Raw genomic sequence first — 20,082 nt, forward strand, 5'->3', positions numbered from 1 at the left:
TGCATACTCCGTGTAAGCTCTTTCTGGGTGTCTCACTATGCTGTCAGCCCCTCTGGGTTCATGCACACTCCGTGTAAGCTCTTTCTGGGTGTCTCACTATGTTCTCAGCCTCTAGCTCTGAAAGCAGAATTGAATCTGAAAGATTAAACATTTTCCATGTAAATAAGGCTAAGCTACAGTCCCTGGAGAATTGAATAAATGATTGCTCGTGCTAAAATCCATTTCACCAAAAGGAAGAATTGATGTCATCTAAATAAATCCTGTTAGACTCCAAAGACCTTTTTTTTTTTAAAAAAAAAAAAACAGACTTTGTGATATAAGACAATGACTTGAATTTATAAATCCTTTTACATGGCAGCTACCCCTGTGCTTCAGAGCTTTGGAGAGTTAGCTTAGATCAGGCATTTTCCAATTCATAAATTCAGTTGGAGCAGTTGGAGCCAGTAAGTGAATGAATATGAAAGCCCATTGGTTAAGTAATAATCTTCAATCACATGCAATGCTCCAGCCAGTGTGCTAGGTCAAGGCCACCCTGTTCTTGGTGTTGAATTGACATATATATATATATATATATATATATATATATATATATATATATATATATAAATATAATTGCAAAGAGATACTTTTTTTGATACAGAAATCTGCAAAGTTCGATATACAGAACAAGTGGTAAATTCTAAGGATGTCAGGACGTCCTTTACAGAGAAATCAACACTGAAGCAATGGCTTTGAAATGGATAAAATCTCCAGAGAGAAATGAGTCTTTCCTCGAATTTCCAGTGCTTTGGGACTGTGTAACTATTTCCTCTTAATTGAATATTCCCTCCCGGAGAAACCAAGGAGTCTCATAAGAGCCAGAAAACTAAGGAAAGTTAAGGAAAAAAAATCCTTAATTTACCACCAAAGCTGAGAAAGACCCAAGATTCACAAGTCCTAGCTCCCCACCTCAGATTATAAAAGCAGTAAATAGTTGCTTGGAAGAGGTGATTCTGCAGCAGAGCCCCCTGAATTTGGGCAGGGGGCTCCAGAGAGGTAGCTGAGGAGAGAAATTACCAGTGCTGAGTCTTCCTGTCTAGGAAGGAAGTGTCTTTGAGGTAGCCACACTTCTGTAAGGTACACCAACAATCTTTACTGGTTCAGAAAGCAAAACTGGGTGGAGTCATTTCTTTTTTCTGTAGTCAGTGTTCTGTCTGAGGTGAATAGATGTTTGCTTGTTTATGTCTTCTCAATTATCACTAATAAGAGATCATAAGCTATTAGGCGTGGTTTTCCAACTACATCTTAAAGATGTTTTAGAGACCAAGAATCATGTGCCATGTAGGTTTTAGTTATTATTTATGTATTTATTTATATTTTTATAGCTCTAAAACTAAATACAAATTATAATTTTATGTAACTGAGCTTTACAGAAAGAGACTTGTATGAAGTTTAACCCCTCTGCCTTTTTTCCCTGGATGTCAGAGTATAGTCAGTTTAAGACTTTCCTACTCCCAGTATTAAAATGCTCATGGTGGCCAAGTTTCAGAAGATGCGGCAGAAGAGAGCCCAGAGGAACAGGAAGTTTGCTGTGGGATTGTGCATACTAGCAATGTCAAAGGCTATGTTCATAAAATTTCACCAAAGAAAAGCCACCTGAAGATGAGCTGAGTGAGGACAAGGGAAAACTCATGGGCCCCTAAGCCTACAGGAAGAACTATAGCCAACCAAGAAATGCTGAGAGTAGAATAAATTGTCTTCGCCAGGGTCCTCCTGGGGAGTTGGATAACACCACTTGGTTATACAATCCCAACTGGTCAGCGCGAAAAATCAGCAACATTATAAAGGCAGAGCAGGTTATATTTAGAAATACATACATATGCATATATGCAGAATTTGAAAGAGAGCAAGAAGGGGTGTACGAAATGTTTTTGAAGGGAGGAAAAGGAAGGGAGAAATGATGTAAATATATTATAATTTCAAAAATAAGAGGGAGAAATTAAAGAAATGGAATACAAACAAAACAAACAAAAACCAACTCCTGAGTCTTTTCTGCCACAACACAGGTAAGGCCTGTAAGTTACTGGAGGAATATTTTATAGCAAGCTAGAGTGACAGACTGCAATTCACAAGTCTCATATGCATCGTTTGAGCTTGTCATGCAGATAATAATTCTGAGTACTTTGTTCAGAAATCCGTAACATATTGTGCGTTGTATTGATATATTTGGCCTGAGCATGGCTTAGCCTGCTTTTTAACACCTTTGAATCTCACCCTAAGCAAAATTTAAGATTAAAATGAAGTTTAGAATAAAAAATTTTAGACTTTTGTCAAAGTTCTTATTTTTTTTTTGCCAATATAGCATTCAAATTTTTCCTTTTACTTTTTGTGATCATTTCCTCTGTCCCTTTCCTCCATCCAAACCTTCTTATATGCTGCTTCATTAGTTTTAATTTTTAAAGATAAGCAGCTAAGGGGTTTATTCTTATATTAAACACAAATAAAATAATCCAGAATATAGTAAAAGACATGAAATTATCACTAACATAGTAATTTCACAATGCAACTGTATGGGGTAAATGCTTTACAAAAGAAATTTATGAGCCAGAATTCTGTGCATGTTAAATTTTGTTATGTGCTAGACTGACCTCCCCAATCTCTGTACATATTCAAACACCTACCAGCAATACTTGAGAGTACATACTCCTCTGTTTTCAACCACTCTAAACATTATCTTTATTTTAAAGCTGTCTCAAATGTGTAGTTAAAAATCACATTTTAAAATTGAGTTTCCTTGGTACTAGCAACCTCTCCCCTGCTCTCCCTCTCTCTACACGTAGTCCTTGGTTCATAATTTGCTCATTCATAGTCTTTGTCTGTTCTGAAAATTGCTGGAATTTGACTGATTTAGTTCTCTATGGAAGCTTTTCTTCAGTATATTTAGAAAAATGTCTTCTCCCATTTAGCTATTTGTTTGGGATATGCTTTACAATACCTTTTATTATGCAAAAATTAATTCTCCATCTATAAAGCTTGATGGTTGTTTTCTCTCTAATTTAAGTGTTCTGCAGCTCATTTGAGAAACTACAGCCAGGCCAAAGCAGTAAAAAAAAAAATTCTATCTTTTTCTCTAATGCTATTTTTTCAAATGTTTGAATTTTAAGATCTCTAAAATGCTATATGAAAAATAAGGTTAAATATGTCTTTTCTGGTAGAAACTCAATTGTTTTAATACATCAACTAAAAATTTATCACCTCAATGATTAATAGAGTTGCTTTACTTAATTATTTATATTCTTAGTCATCTTCCTCCTAGATCAAGTGTTCTGACATAATCTACAGATAATCAGGCAAGACTTCTCCTGGGGTACACAGCATACAAGCACATTTGAAATATATATATATATATATAACATATATCACACATAAATATATATAAACATGTATATAATATAGCCACATTATACATTATATAATGTATATTACATATATAAATATATCACTTAGTATATATATTTCTATTTCCTTCTCACTTTTCTTTAGCCAAATATTCTATGAATGTTCTTTTACATGTAGACTTTAGAACACAAACATCAATTTCCTTGAAAACTCTTGTTGGAATTTTAATTGAGAATAAATCAAATTATGAATTGCTTTGGGAGATTTTACAACACTGAATCTCTCTATGTGGAAATATGACATGTTTTATTCCTTTGTTTTGGACTTTTGTAAAATAGTATGGTTTACTTCAGACAGAAAGAAGCCTTGGGAATGTAGCTTAGGGGCAGAAGGTAACCTCAGCTGCACACTGTCCAGGGTTCCATCTGTAGCACCAAAGTGGGGATGAAAATTAAACTCTTGTTTTCTATACAGGGTCTTATTACATAGCTCTGCTTTGCCAGGAAATTGCAATTCAGTATAGAGCAGGCTGGCCTGGAGCTCAAAGAAAGCCACCTGCTTCTGCCTCCTTAGTGCTAGGATTAAAGACGATTAAAGCACACACTACTATGCCTGACCAAACATTTTTGTTTTCTAATAGCTGTGTAGACTTTTGTTGCTGCAAATTATTTTTTTTTCACCTTAGCATCTTCAGTTGATTAGTTCTGTTCTGAAGAGAGCTTTCCATGCCGATATCTCTGAGATCTTTGGATACTGCCTCTAAATCCAGCAAGCATATCTTGTGCTATCTGTTGTTTTACCCCATTTTTTTGGGGGGGGAGGTTTATAATCTTTTAAAATTATCTTTATTTATTCTTCTTTCTACCTCTGCATGGCTTCCAGGGATAAAACTCAGATTATTGGCTTTGGTCAGTGTGTTTTTATCCACTGAGTCATCTTACTGGTGGCTTTTCTAATCTTATCATCTTCAAATAAATCAAAGTCATGTTTTCCGTATTTTGCCTTCTAAGAGACCTTTGATGTGTGAGTGTGTGTCTATTATAGTTGGTTATTTACTCTTCTCCAAATAATGTTAGGATATTAGCAGTGGCACACAGAAGCTCATTTGCAATACTTACTCTGTATGACCTCATTAAATTAGCTCTCCGGGTGATAATTGCGTGAGAGATTAGTGCCCAATCAAACATAACCAAACAATAGCCTAGAGACAATAAGCCAAATAATGTACGGGGAATTTTCCCGCAGGACAAGCAAAATTTTTTGTAAATAGTATCTTGATTCCATAGCTTTTATATCATTTTCTTTAATTATTGTACTGACTAGTTTTCTGTCAACTTGAAACGATCTGGAGTCATCAGAGAGGAGGGAACCTCATTTTCTTAACTAGTGATTAATGGGGGACAGCCCAGCCTCTGTGAGTGGTGCTACTCCTGGGCTGGCGATTCTGGGTTCTGTAAGATATCAGGCTGAGGAAGCCATGATGAGCAAGCCAGTAAGCCAGTAAGCAGTATCTCTCTATGGTCTCTGCATCAGCTCCTGCTCCCAAGTTCCTGCCATACATGAGTTCCTGCCCTCGCTGCTTTTGATGATGAATTGTTATATGGAACTGTGTCTGAAATAAACCATTTCCTCCCCAGGTAGCCTTTGGTCATGGTAATATTTCATCACTGCATTAGAAACTCTAAGACAATTATATACAATGAAGTTTCTTTCTTTCTCTCCCTCCCTCCCTCCCTCCTTTCCTCCCTCCCTCCCTCCCTCCCTCCCTCCCTCCCTCCCTCCCTCCCTCTCCCTTAGCACAGAAAGAGAACACATGTTCACAGCAATCCGTTTTTATGGAACTCCATTTCAGTTCACTTTACTGCAATGAGATGAGAAATTTGTCTTTCATTCTTTTCCATTCTGCAATGTTGCAGAATATTTGTGTACACTGTAAAAATGTGTTTCTGTCAAAGGCTTCTTCTGATTGGTTTAATTAAGAGCAAGATGGCTAATAACTAGGCAGGAGAGAAGAGGAGAGGGATTTCCTGGGAGAAGAAGAGGAGAAGCATTTAGGCACGCTGAGGATGCTAGAGAAATTCCAAATAAGTTGGACATATGGTACAAAGCAGAGGTAACTGAGCCACATGACAAATCATTGATGAATAGAAATGGGTTAATTTAAGTAATAAGAGCTAGGCAGACAAGCTTAAACTAAGGCCAAGATTTCATAATTACTAATAAGACTCCGAGTTGTTATTTGAGATGACAGTCTAAGAAAGTCCATCTGCACTGTTATTCTCTCTATCTTTGGTTCTATCTAGAAATCCAAGCTCACTTTCCAACTGTTTATGAAGTATAGCATAAGCACTGAGATGGCTAATCAAGTGTTTCCAAATAGCAAAAAATTAGATTAAAAACTGTTTTTTTTTAGAAAAAGAAAAGGAGCAAAGAGCTATCAATCCACTTGCCGAATGTTACTTCTTTCATTTACAAGAAATATATATATATATATATGTATACATACATATATATATACACCCCATATGTGACATATACATGCTTCAAACAAAGAAGAAACATGGATGAGATATTGTTGCAGCAAAGTGAGTAATTCAGAGATGCACATCCCTGTTTTAAGGCATAAAGGGTCATGGCTACAGTTAGTAACAGGTGAAATTAGGAAAAGCCTGATTCGTCTTAGCATCATTTCGCCTTCTTCCCATGATTGCTCCTTCTCAATGTTCCATCTCTTTATTCAGGCATTCAGAAAATTCCTCAAACACAGGCATCCACCCAAGATAGCTCTTTAGGTCTACCTTTGCTTCTCCCTCTGAAGGTTTTTTCCCCAGGTTGATAAACTTCAATGCAATGATAAGGTCTGCTCCTGAATACTCAGGCTGTACTTTTCATTGGAGATTTACCAAATGTTTATGAAGCTAATATTCCAGATTCCATTTCCTTTTTAATAAATGGGGGTGGCTTCCTGTGCCATAGAGTCAAGCTCTCTAGTGATGGCTCATTCCTCAAAAGGATTCAGCAACACCTCGGCACAAAGGGGTGAAACTTCAATTAAAATGTGAAAATAATCAAAAGGTCTCTCAGATGTCCTATAAATAAAACAATAAACCAGCCCACAAATCACAATCCCAGAGAACCTAGACAACAATGAGGACCCTAAGAGAGATATACATAGATCTAATCTACATGAGAAATAGCAAAAGACAAGATCTCCTGAGTAAATTGGGAGCATGGGGACCTTGGGAGAGGGTTGCAGGGAAGGGGAGAGGCAGGGAGGGGAGCCGAGAAAAATGTAGAACTCAATAAAAAAAAATGAAAAAAAGGCAGGTTAAAAAACATAAAAATAAAACAATAAAAAGAACTAGCTGCTTTTCCTTCTCATATGCCAACTTCTGAACTCAGTTATTAATATTTTGTGCATACCATATACACTTGCTCCTCACTTCTTTCTCCTCTTCAGATATTCCTCTGTCCGCAGGACACGAACCACTCTGTCTCTCTCTCTTCCATACCATACCATACATTTGCTCACCATAATAGTGTCCCTGTTTATTCCTCGAAGCCTGGGGCATTCTGCCCTGGATCTGCACGCCGTTCTCTTTGTCCCACTCAGTTCATTATGGCACTGAGCAAGAACATGCTTCCTCCACCAAAATTTTATTTTTTTATGCTTCATGAGACTATTATTATATGGCTTATGGAATCAGACTGTGGTATTAGGTCTCTAGGTATGTTGCAGTCAGTTTTCTAACATGAACTTTTAAGTTCTTTAGATGTTCCTAGAGGTATCTTAAAAGAGCGTCTCAAGCTGCAAGATTATATTCAAAGACTGTGAGAGTATTGTGAAAAGGATTTGCGTTTTGGTTTGGAATATGTCACTAAATCTCCCAGAGAAGTTATGAGCTAGGACCAGTAGACCTGTCCTTTTGAATGCATACAATGCCCAGCAATAGTCTCTGTTTTCTTATGTCATTGTTCATGGTGCCCCTGGCATGTTGGATTCTATTTGCCTCCTAAGTCGACTCTTTAGTTTCAAGCATTTCCTCATTGCTTTGTCAAAGGTGGCCCTTGAAGAAGGCCTTGCTCCCTTTGTGACAAGTAGATTCTTCATAGGGCCATGCTCAGTGCCTCTCTGCCTTGCTCATCGCTGTTTTAAAACCTGCATCCTGCCGGGCAGTGGTGGCACACGCCTTTAATCCCAGCACTCGGGAGGCAGAGGCAGGCAGATCTCTGGGATTTCGAGGCCAGCCTGGTCTACAAGAGCTGGTTCCAGGACAGGCAACAAAGCTACAGAGAAACCCTGTCTCGAAAAAAACCCCAAAAAAGCAAAACAAAACAAACAAACAAAAAAAAACAACAGCAACAACAACAACAACAAAACCCCTGCATCCTACAACTGTCGTGCTCTTTGGTAAGGCACAGAGAGGCGAGAATAAAAGCCTTCATAGCCGTCACAGATCGCAGTCAGGGCGAAGAGCAGTGTTGGCTCCCAGGAAGCTGCCGACTTTAGGAAAAGGCACCTTATAGAGCACTTCGCACACTTCCCCAACTGCCGCTTGCTGTGGTGGTTCTGCCGTATTTTCTCCTTTGACCCCGAATAACGCACGAGCAACTTCACTAAAGCTTCATGTCTTCGTATCTTCTATTTTGCAAGCAGTCAGGCCCCTCTCTTTTAATGAGAGAAATTGGCACCCCGTTTCTCCTGCTAAGTCATCTTGTATCTCATGAAGAGTTCAGCGCCCTTTCTCCATCTTCCGGTTTAAGTGATGAAGGGGCCACATCACTAGGTCATTTATTCACTCATTAGTATTCACAGAAAAACCATAAAAATAATGTTCTTAATGACAGTGCTTGCTGCTGCTGTGTGTCCCCCAGATTTCTGTGTGTGACTTTTGTCTGTGTAGCAGGCACTCTGCATGAGTTCAATACTTTTAATTGCTGAGAAGCTTCTGCTAGGAGAGGTAATAAGCAAAAAGGAAATCAGCTTCGAGGATTCCATTTAAAGGATGGAATTCGCCTCTGCTCTTATTGGGTTTGGGGAATCGGGTTGCGCTGTGCTCTGTGATTTGCATGTACAAGCTGAGATGAGGCTTCTTGGGGGCACTGTAGATTTGCTAATAAAAATGCAGGAGGAGGTCTAGTTCTCACTGTTTCCTGATACCCCGTGAAAGGACAAAATGGGCCATCTGATGGGCTCTAAAGCATGGAGAGAGCCACGCCGCAGCCTTTCACCGTGCAATTGAATTTTATGATCCCCTCAGCTGATGATTGTAGAAGTCGTGTGGATTCTGTGGCCTCCCTCCAAGGGCACAGACAAGGTCCGGCAGTTTGAGCTTTGTTGGGAAGCATGCTTTATCATCTCAGTCCAGTCTCTAGGCTTGCAAAAGAGCAGCTGATCAAGAAGTATAAATTCACCTGAATGTATTGACTTTAAAGAGCTTACCAGCTAAATCTCCCAGCATTCCATGTTAGCACTCTCTGACATTAGTTGCTTATCATACGAGGATTCTTTCCCCCATTCTGGTCATTTCTAGTCTGGTGACAATCGAATATGTCTCATTCTGGATTCCCTTTCCTCACCCCCCACAACAAATGATGATGCCGAGAGAGGCTTTTTGAAGCCCCGGCTGATGAGGCCAAAGGTTGTATCAATGCTTCCTCTTTGAGCGAAGTCGAATCCAAGTTAAAGTACAGTAAGGAGTCTCCCATTATGTTTTCTTAAGCCTGGTTCATTCAATTTTCCCAAAGAAAATAAATAAAATAAGTGACTGATTACTTAGGATTGATTTCTTAGGATTGAGAAACACAAGGGGGCTTTTTTTTTTGTTTGTTTGTTTAATGCTGACGACTGAACTCAGGGTCCTCTGAATCACTTTCCTTTACCTTTCAGGGTCTACCCAATCTTCCCAAGCAAGCCATAAATGTGCAGTCCTCCTGCTGCAAGCTCCTGAATAGATAGATTACAGGTCTGAACCTACCCAACCCCATTTTCACCGCACTCATCAGTTAGACAAGATTGCTGTTCGGATGCGCCAGGGCCTTTGTTACATTCACAAGTTGGTTTGTGTTAAGAAAAAAATATACTAAAGGTGAGAATTTAGTGACTGAGAATTAGAAAGGAGAGATGGAGAAGGCTGTGTGCAGCTTCATTTCATTGTTTGGCAAGAGAGCAATTGTTGGTGGAAGCTGAGAGCCTGTTTTCATAGAAATCACTGTTCCACAAAGATATAGAAAGTAGTGTTATTGACATCTGCAAATACCTGCTGGGGTCTCCGGGTTTTTGTGTGCCAGAACAAAGAATTGCACAGCAACACTCAGTTACAGCAGAAACAGAGACACTTCCCAAGAAACAGTATACTTCTGGGAAGCAGACAGGGCCAAAGAGAAAGGTTAGGACCTCAAAGACAGGCTTGCACAAAGGATGGGGGCATTTATAATACATGGGATCAACGTTTTAGACTCATTTGTATAGTGCAGGCTTTCTTGCACGTGTTGTCTGTTACATATACTTTATAATGTCACAAGCCACCTTCCTATTCCCTGGAGTGTCACTGTGCCTGCCCTGAGGTCTGGGGCCTCCAGGTTTGCTCTTTGCCAATAGGTTATTCTCATACACTAATTTCCTGCTTCAGTACACATAAACAAGACCAAGGCACAGATAGAAAGCAATAGGAGGGTTGTGTTATATAGGACAGGAAAATGCATGCGCTTCTTCTTGGCCATGCGATACACTTGCGTTTTTGAGTTCAGAAAAGATGGCTCCTGGATCAATGCTGCAGTTACCAGCTTAGGGTTGGAACCAGAAGCTAGTAGCTGGAAAGAGCTATTATTGGTCAAGCGCTGTATATGTTTTTTATTTCTAAGGTATAGAAGGAAAAGGGGAAGGAGAAGCCAAAGCTCCCTGACTAGGCAGGTTATTGGCTTACTGGTGAAACTGCTCATTCATATTAATGTAACTTAATTAGTATCGATAGGCCGGTGAAGGACAAAGGAAAGCAACTTGCAATTACTTCTATTTCAGACAGTTCAAATGCATATCTGGGACCTTAGCTTTCATCCACTTGAAAACAGAAACATTGACCTTTTGTTTCTGAGGGCACTGTGAGTTAATATCAAATTATTGTCAATTATTACCTTGCTTTATTTCCACTATTTCATATTTGTGTCTGATCATTTTTCTAAGGCCTGATGAGAAAAACTTTGTTTGTTTTAGAATGTTTCAGAAATGGAAGCCTCAAAAATTCATGTCTCCTAGTAACAAAGTAAATGCAAGACCTCGTTTCTGGGAAGGCCTAGTATGCTGAATAAATAGGTTTATTCAAAGAAGGGCGAGAGTGGATGATGAAGGATGTTGAGAAAGCAACAGACACAAGGTTGAGGAGACTTCTAGGAAGTGCACTGCTATTGGCAGCAGCAGCAAGAGTAACCCTACCCACATTAAAATCAAGCCTTTAAGAGAGCAGTACTCAGTTGTTGGCCGTCTGTCTGTCTGTCTGTCTGACACATTTTAACTCAGTCTGAGGAAGAAGAATCATTAAAGGATCAATTGCTTTCATTACCAAGCAGTCTTTAAGATAAGCATCCTCACCTGGACTTGGAATGTCACAAGTGTTGGGCATGAGAATGGTGTTAGGATGATTGAAAGTGAAATTCAAGGCTGGCAAGAGGAGTTGTCACCCATACACAAAGCCCATACATCCGGAGAAATCAGTTTGCTAATCTCAGTTCAGTGAATGGTTCTAAACAAAAGCAAAGTTCAATCTCAGAAATAAATGCTGTTTTGTAAGGCAGAGAATGATCTGATAGTGGTACTTGAATAAATGAGTTTGTTAAGTACATGGCAAGCAAAAATAAAAGAATGAAGACTAACAGACAGAAAAATCAGATAGATAATCAAACATCAACAAATCAAGCGCTCATAACACCAATCAGAAATTATAGAAGTAGCCCAGTTGATAGAGAGAGGAAAGGCTAACATTAGCAAGTCAGACATTCATCAGAAATCAGTTGGAGAAGCCCTGATGAAACAGCCAAGTTGGAGGTCCTAATTGAAAGGTTCAAGCAGAACATTTTCTTCACAGATGAGTTTGAACATTCTCTTCCCCCCAGGCATTTTTTATATTATGAGATTAACAACAGTAACTCTGGTTAGAATACATTTTAGCTATTATTATGAATATAATTTTTACTTTTGGGCTATTTTTTCAGATTTATTTGTTTTGTGTGTATACATGTTGGATGTTTGTTTATGCAGTGCCCATAGAAGTGTCTGATCCTGTGGAACTAGAATCACAGTTGTGAGCTGTCGTGTGGGTGCTGGGACTCAAACCTAGGTACTTTAGAAGAGCAGCAAATGCTCTTACCTGCTGAGCCATCTCTCTAGCCACCTCTTGTTCTCATTTGTTATTTTTTTCTCCCTGTTTTAGGGTCAGTTGTCCAGGCAAATCCTAATCAAGGAGCCTTGGAGGACACATGAAATACATGTTCTAGAGTCTGGAGTGGGGAACCCCACTCACTTTCAATGTCTGCTTGCAACAAGCTTAATAAGTAACACATGCCGCTATGCAATATAATATACATTACAAAGCTGGTATCCCACAGGTCTGGGTTTCCACTCTGCTTCTAAAGCTAAGTTAGTTCTCAGCTCATCTTCCCTCTCAGGACTTGCTTCCTGCAGGTATCAGTTCTGATACAGCACTTCAGTCTTTTGTGTTTCCATTATATTATTCTGTCTGATTATGTAATGCCAATCATAAGAAACAGCAGTACTAACTTCTCTACAACTTCCAACTTTATGTAAATGACATAATGAAATAAGGTATAGCAATTCATAGTAACGTCTTATTTGCTGTGTCATGTTGGCGTGCATAAGAGCAACTGTGAGCTACACCCCAGATGTTCCATAGGTGAGAAAGCTCAGCAGCTTCCATCTGGCAATGGAAAATTTGCACATGCATTCTTTACCTCTTTACATTTAGAAGAATATGCTTGACATTCTAAGCGAAGGTGTTGACTCTTTCAATCATCCCAAATATTTCTGGCAGTCAATGGAACCCATTCCAGAGAAAATGATTGATCATGATTAACCTTTTATTCATATAAAAATATTCTAGTATTAAATGCTAAAATACTTTCCTTTTATTCAATAAACCCAAGGCAAAATATGTGATTTGGAAACATTTTCACTAATCCTTGCTTTTAAAAATAATTATCATTTTTCTTGCCCTCGTTTACTTGGTTAAAAGTATCATTTCCAGATATTTTTTGTAGAACTTTGTTCAATGATAAGGAACTGGATTTAAATACTGTGCTTGTTGCTATTGCCAATTGCTTTTCAGATTTTTTTTGTTCAGTAGTTAGAGTTAGTGTTCCATAAAACTTGAAAATTACCACAATTAATAAACCTACCATCTCCAGAATGTACTTTATGGACTGGAGAACAAGCTAAAAATTGAAACACCCCTTTTTAAATCATCAATGTAAAATTTTCTAAGGCTATCTTGGAAAAATCAGAGTCATTATAAACTCTTTTAGGTAATTTCCAGCTTCTGAGAACATAAGGATTCCCAAAGGTCATATGGAGGGCACATCACATATGATGATTGAGTAATATAGGTATGGACTAAATGGAAAAATTTGTTTTCTTTTTATTTAATATTATTTTATACATCTGACAATTCTATGGGGGAGGCAATTTTTATTGTGGGCTCCTTCCTGGCTTATGCTGCTACATAAGGAAATAAAGAGCCTACTAACTCGAGTGCAATGCACTCACAAAGATCCTTCCCGCTGCACTTAAATTGTGTTTGACAGTTAGGAACATTGTTAGTCATTTTGAGAAGAAGGTTTGCATAATTCTGCCATTTGGCTAATGTTTTAAAGCATCTATCTTGGTGCTAAAATAATTTTGGAGCATATAGAAGAAGCATTCTAGACGGAACTTAATGGGCATTCATTGCTAATATTTTTGTTTGCTTGCTTTTTTTTTTAGCAAGCATATTTTTTTGGATAATTTTAGATATACAGAACAGTTCCAGCTATTGACATTATTCTAAACCAGAAAAAATTAGTAGGATAATATTGTTGCTGTTATTATCATCATGTTTTATATTTTCAGGAATATGTCTTAGGAAGTGAGGCATAGCCAACTAAGGATCCCATTTGGATGAAAGTAGCCTGATTCCAGAGTCATACCTCATTCTTGACATTCCATTGGAAAAAAATACACACAGTGGCCAGTTATCTTAAGACAACTTTTAAATGTAATTCCACCCTTTTAGTTCATTCATAAATTATGGTTTTCCATTTCCATTTTATTGTATTTAATGTATTGAATACAGTCTCTGAGAGTCAAATGTTCATAGGCTCCATTAGAGATAATGAAGAGAACAGTTAAATTTAAAACTTAAAAACTACTATAACATTGGTGGTTGATGGGGCCATAAAGTAGATCATGCAAGAAGGATTTGGAAACAGATGGTTCGTATTGGAGTTTCTCTAGAAAGCAGAGGGCAAGCAGTCAGATAAAAGAGAAAGGAAGGTGTTTGGGGGTTGTTTTCCCATATGGACAGTGGAAGCTTAGCCATGCACAGCCAGTTCAGAAGTATCCCACCAGAAGATGAGGAAATTTCCCACTGGGTTTCATCTTTCTCTATGTGATTGCTTTGCCCAGGTGTCTTAACTCCCTCGAAATTCTGGGCTATCTCTGTTTATAGTGAAGGCTTCTCATAGCTTTGAACCATGTGCTGGCCAGCAAGGCTCTCACCTCACTTTTCTCAACAGAAAAAAACTGCACGGTGTGTGAACCTGTCTACCACAGCTGTGACGAAATCACAGAATCACAAAGGCCGCAGGGCACAAGACACCACCAGATGCTGCCACTACCAGCAAGTACTTATTCACAATGATATGATAAAAGTCACCTTTTACAAGGGATATGTCAGCAGAAAGAACATTGTGAGACTGGGATGGGGAAGGCAAATGACTTTCATCAGAGGACGTACAATTAAATTGTGAAACTGCAGTTATTTTAAAGTTACGGCAATGACTGAATGTTGCTTGAATCTGAGGAGTTTTAAGACTTCTTGGTGTCTGTGGGGGGATCTGCACTGTAGCTAGGATGTGTCATATGTCATGCTTCATCGTCACTGCAGTCTCTTCTTTTATAACACGTCCATTCTCACCCACTAGCAAAAGATTCTTGAAGAGTTGGTCCACTGTGTCCCGGGTACTGAGAAAATTACTGCCCTTGGCTGACCTTGGTGAGCAAGTGTGCTTTCATTAGTTTTTATTGCCATTTTCAGAAGCCCTAGAAGAGGGGGATACATATCTTGGTGAAATCTTATGAAGCTAATTATCTTAGATAGTTGAAAACTCAAAATATTTAAGATGTATCATTGTATAAGAAAGTATCATTGAATGGTGAATAGTATTAGTGATTCATAATCTTGAAGCAACTAAATGAATCTTCTCTTGCCCTCTGAAAATTACACGGCTTCAAGTACACACACACACACACACATACACACACACACACACACTCACTTACTCATAATTAAACCTCTGTGTACAGTTGTGAAAAAACTGGGTCGTCCAGACAACGTTGAGATTTGCTTGAGCATGATTTACCTCTCATATGCCAAAGCACATTTTATCTGTTTGCTGGTGGTGTGTTCTAGGTGTTGGCTAAACCTGTTTCTCCAGTTGCAGCACTGTCTGAGATTATCTGGAATTGAATGAAAACCAGAGTAATCTGCTTTACGTACAAATATTTGAGTATACTTTGTTATTGGCGAAAAGGCGACAATAAGAAATATTTGAAGCAACTACTCCAAACAGGTTCCCAAATTTCAACTATTTGTTAATAGCTGTAATTTTCTCCTCATTTAGTATTAACATTAAATGAACTCATTAATGTCAGTGTGATCATGGATAGCATGAGTTAGTCATTGTTCAATCAATACACATTAAATTTCTTACTAAAATTGAAAAGTATGTACTAATGCATTTACATACAATTATCTGGAAAAAAATCGGTGGCACATGCCAGATAACAGTGTATCAATATGAAATGTTTGGGGCAAATGTTCTAGAGTCAAGCTATATCCAAAAAGGATGATTTCAATGAAAAGAAACCAAAGGACATGGATCTTTCAGTTTGATGCTTTATTGCTCAGCAAACACATGCAGAAATGGACAGTTTCCCACAGTAGAGAGGACACAAACTACAGAACATTCTCAAAGAAGAATCTGTGCCCACATGGACACAATGGTTAACCTCCAAGCACACAGCTCTCTACAACCAAAGTCTTCCAAGGTACATTGTAAGAAAGCAAAGCATCCAGCTACACAATGTAAGCAACATGCAAGTCAGCAGGTCGAGGACTATAAAACTATGCACTGCTTCTCAGTTTCACAATTCATATGGATGCTTAGGTCCACAAAGGGCCTATGAGCTAGCATAGATCTCTATATATAGCATAACTGGATAACTTCATGGCTGTTAGGGACCTCTGAATCATATATACATAAATAAATATTTCTCCATAGATGATGACAATGTGTATAGAAAAGATATGCACATATACAATATAGTTTTTACTTGGAAAATTGTGTCTTTAAGAATACTTTCAGAATTGTAACACAGAGAAGACAAATAGTATACTATATTTCCTGTAGATAGCAAATGAAATTCACAAGGTTTAGAAAATACACAATAGCTTATTTATACACACATCTACCTATGGTGTCTGGGTGACTACTTCCTCATCCAATATAAATATCAGGAAGTCCTTTATTTCTCTTTCTTTCCTTTCTGCTAGTGGCTTACCTTAACTAATTTCTGATGACCATACCACACTGGAAGCAGCCTTAATAGCCAGAGCTGATTCTTTTTAACCTGCAATTATTCCTTTTCTTTCTCTTGTATGGATTGTCTTTTCTTGACTATCTAAACCAAGTCTATCCTTAAAAGAAATCCAATCTTCTTTATAAAATCCTTCACACGACTCTAGGACTCACTGATAGTCTATTCCCCTAGAGGAATTCTAATGTTTGCAGTATGAAGTCATATAGCCTGTCTTTCTATTACGTACTCTGCATGTTTTATTCATTTTATTCGCATTTTAGTGATAATCTGTTATCACTTTCTGAGCAAACACACAATGTAGTAATCTTGATGATTACTAAATTAGGCGACAGATGTGAGGATGCTATTGAAGTTTGCACTCATGGTATATACACAAGGTTGCGCTCATGGTGTATATACAAGGTCACACTCATGGTATATACACAAGGTCACACTCATGTTGTAGACACAAGGTCACACTCATGGTGTATACACAAGGTCACACTCATGGTGTATACACAAGGTCACATTCATGATATATACACAAAGTAACGCTCATGGTGTATACATAAGGTCACACTCATGGTATATACACAAGGTTGCGCTCATGGTGTATACACAAGGTCACACTCATGGTGTATACACAAGGTTGCGCTCATGGTGTATACACAAGGTCACGCTCATGGTGCATACACAAGGTCACGCTCATGGTATATACACAAGGTCATGCTCATGGTGTATACACAAGGTAACGCTCATGGTGTATACACAAGATCGTGTTCATGGTATATACACAAGGTTGCGCTATGGTATATATACAAGGTCACACTCATGGTGTATACACAAGGTCACACTCATGGTGTATACACAAAGTAACGCTCATGGTGTATACACAGGTCGCGTTCATGGTATATACACAAGGTTGCACTCATGGTGTATAAACAAGGCTGCACTCATGTTGTATACACAAGGTCACACTCATGTTGTATACACAAGGTTATGCTCATGGTGTATACACAAGGTCATGCTCATGGTGTATACACAAGGTCATGCTCATGGTGTATACACAAGGTCATGCTCATGGTGTATACACAAGGTCATGCTCATGGTGTATACACAAGGTCATGCTCATGGTGTATACACAAGGTCATGCTCATGGTGTATAAACAAGGCTGCACTCATGTTGTATACACAAGGTCACACTCATGTTGTATACACAAGGTGGCGCTCATGGTGTATACACAAGGAGTGGTTGTCATCATCACCTGGCACAATTATAGTACATTTTAATGAGCCAAGAGAATGAATGGTTTAAGACAATAAAAACAATCAATAAGTTACATAATGGTAAAGATAAATCTACAGAAAAATCAGGCAGCATAAAGATTTTAGGTTATATTTTCTTTTCTTTTTTTTTTGAGGGGGGGTGGTTTCAAAACAAAGATTCTCTGTAGCTTTTTGGAGCCTGTCCTGGGCTCATTCTATAGATCGGGCTGGCCTCGAACTCTGCCTGTCTCTGCCTCTCAAGTGCTGGGGTTAAGGAGTGTTCCACCACAGCCTCTCTAGGTTGTATTTTTTGGTTGGAGATTCACTGATTTACTTATTCAATCATTCAGCAGAAGGTCAATGTCAAAGTCATGGTCTGACTTTAATTTGTGGGCTGTGAAGATGAAATGAATTTGTCCTAATGACATTTTCTTTTTATTTGCTTATTCAGAGTTATTCAGTATTCCAGATTTTTGAAGGGTATATGTGGAGGCTCAGAACAAAGTGACTTTCAGGCTGAGCTCAGAGTCCTCAGTAAGTGATAATTTCTTGAGACAGAGATAGACAAAGCACATATTAAGATAAACTCTCCAGTAATTTTTATGTATATCAAAACAGGAGTGGCTTGTACTCATAGGGATTAAATATTTGATTACTTATTGTGCCATCCTGTACCCTGTCTGTATCATGATGCCCTTACTGACTTCTGGATGAAGGCCTTTGGTCAGTTGGAACAAACTTATTCTGAATCATACTGTACTTGTTTCTTTTCTGGAAAGACTTCACCTTTATTAATAGTGGTCCAAGATGTTCGTGAGGAAGTTCATATTTCTTCCTGTTTGGCAGTCAAAGAATATGCACATGAATGAGATCCATTTTTCTGGAAAGAAAGAAAGAAAGAAAGAAAGAAAGAAAGAAAGAAAGAAAGAAAGAAAGAAAGAAAGAAAGAGTCACTTAAATACTTGCAGGAATTCTAGCTAACACTACTGGTTAACACTACTGGTTACCAGCCTCTTAGTATAACTTTCAATACCCATTATTTCATTTTCTGCTAAAATAACATTTCCATTATTTCAGCTGAGATTCTACGGTATGGGCTCTATCAATACTTGAAGCCATTATTATGTGACTATGTAGTTTGTCACTAAATTCTTTTCTTGTCTTACTACATCCAGATTATTGATAGTTTTGGACAATGTACTTAGTATTGCATGTCCCAGCCTTTTCCAGTGATTCTAGACAGAATTCTTAAAATATGAAAAAATCATATTCTATTTGGTTATCATATAGGTGCTTTGTATAAAAGAAGGCAGATTACATCTCGTTTGGTCTGATAATATTGAAAACAAACATCCATGATCACTCTTGTCAAAGGATATTATTTGGGTATTGAATTAAGAATGATACGGATTAAACTTGCCAGTCAATGCAGTCCATTTACTGTTGAAAAATCTTAATAGTAAACTGTATCCCAGTATGCAACTCTCCTGAATGACATCAACTGCTGAATGATTTAAGATCATAATTATAAATAAACACACAAGGAAAGCCTTCCAGTGTCCTTTATGGTCTTCTTTATTTTGTGGAAAGTAAAAATAAGAGTGAAAATAGTTATTCCTAATTATAGTCCATTAAAATAGATTATGTAAATAATCCTTCTATCAAGTCATCTTAGGTATTAGCAGGTGGAATATTAAAGACTGGTTTAGGCTATAGTTCCTATGACTCTAATCTGCATTCTAAATACTGCCTAAGAGTTGCTATCCTAGGTTACATCACACAGAACTGCTTTCTTTCATTTTAGGGTAAGTTTTGTAAGAATAGAAAAGAATCGTTTGTCTCTCATAAAATTTTAGCAATGGATTTAGATATATTTAATGTTCTTTTCCAGGTTTCTAACTGCAGCTTGTGAAATGCCAAGTCTCTATTCATATTCATCATATCACATTCATATCTCTAAACATATCAATTCCACATTATTCCTACTATACAAATCATGGCAAACCTAAATAGAAATTGTAGAAGCAACAGACCAGTTTTTCATTAACTAATACATTTATAAAAATTAGCATTTGCATAATATTTTCCTATACTTAGTATTTTCAGCAGAACATTTGTACATTCACTTAGGATATTCAGGTCCACATTTGCCCTTTGAGGAAGTTGAGCAGAGTTTTCCTGCTCTGTGTAAAGTGGTACTTGTGGAAGAGTTTGAAAGGAGGGAACAGGGAGACAACTATCAATAGAGTGTTCTACAAGATTTGTGTGTGTGTCTGTGTGTGTTTGCTAGTGTAACACTTTATATTTGTTCAGCACAGTGTTTGTTTTTGTATATATTTATTCATTACCAGCTGAAGAAATTTAAAATAAATTGCTTCAGAGTCTCAAGTTTGTGTCCTTGTCGCCAGAATGGTTCTAAATATTTGAAATGTTTCTTCAGCTTGGGGCTTCCTAGTCTTCTTGCAATCCCATATGCTTTCCTGACTTCACATGCAACACCCCATCCCCTCTAGGAGTTGAATTGGAAGGAAAATAATACTGAATATGTTGTTTGTAAAATTAATAGAACTATGGGTTAACAATTCAAATTA

The 20,082-nt window shown here is 37.8% G+C and overlaps 1 protein-coding gene across 1 annotated transcript in view; it reads right to left on the reverse strand.

Annotated features, from left to right (window-relative positions):
* Positions 1-15,533: 15,533 nt before the first annotated feature.
* The window catches only part of Trhr (thyrotropin releasing hormone receptor), a 35,777-nt gene continuing 31,228 nt past the window's right edge, over positions 15,534-20,082 (reverse strand). Inside the window, exon 4 of the mRNA XM_075961057.1 lies at positions 15,534-18,371. Within this exon, the coding sequence (XP_075817172.1) occupies positions 18,315-18,371 (57 nt within the window). The 3' untranslated portion in view covers positions 15,534-18,314. The remainder of the gene's footprint in view (positions 18,372-20,082) is intronic.

The sequence above is a fragment of the Microtus pennsylvanicus genome, chromosome 2, assembly GCF_037038515.1.
Source record: "Microtus pennsylvanicus isolate mMicPen1 chromosome 2, mMicPen1.hap1, whole genome shotgun sequence".
In the NCBI taxonomy this organism is placed as follows: domain Eukaryota; kingdom Metazoa; phylum Chordata; class Mammalia; order Rodentia; family Cricetidae; genus Microtus; species Microtus pennsylvanicus.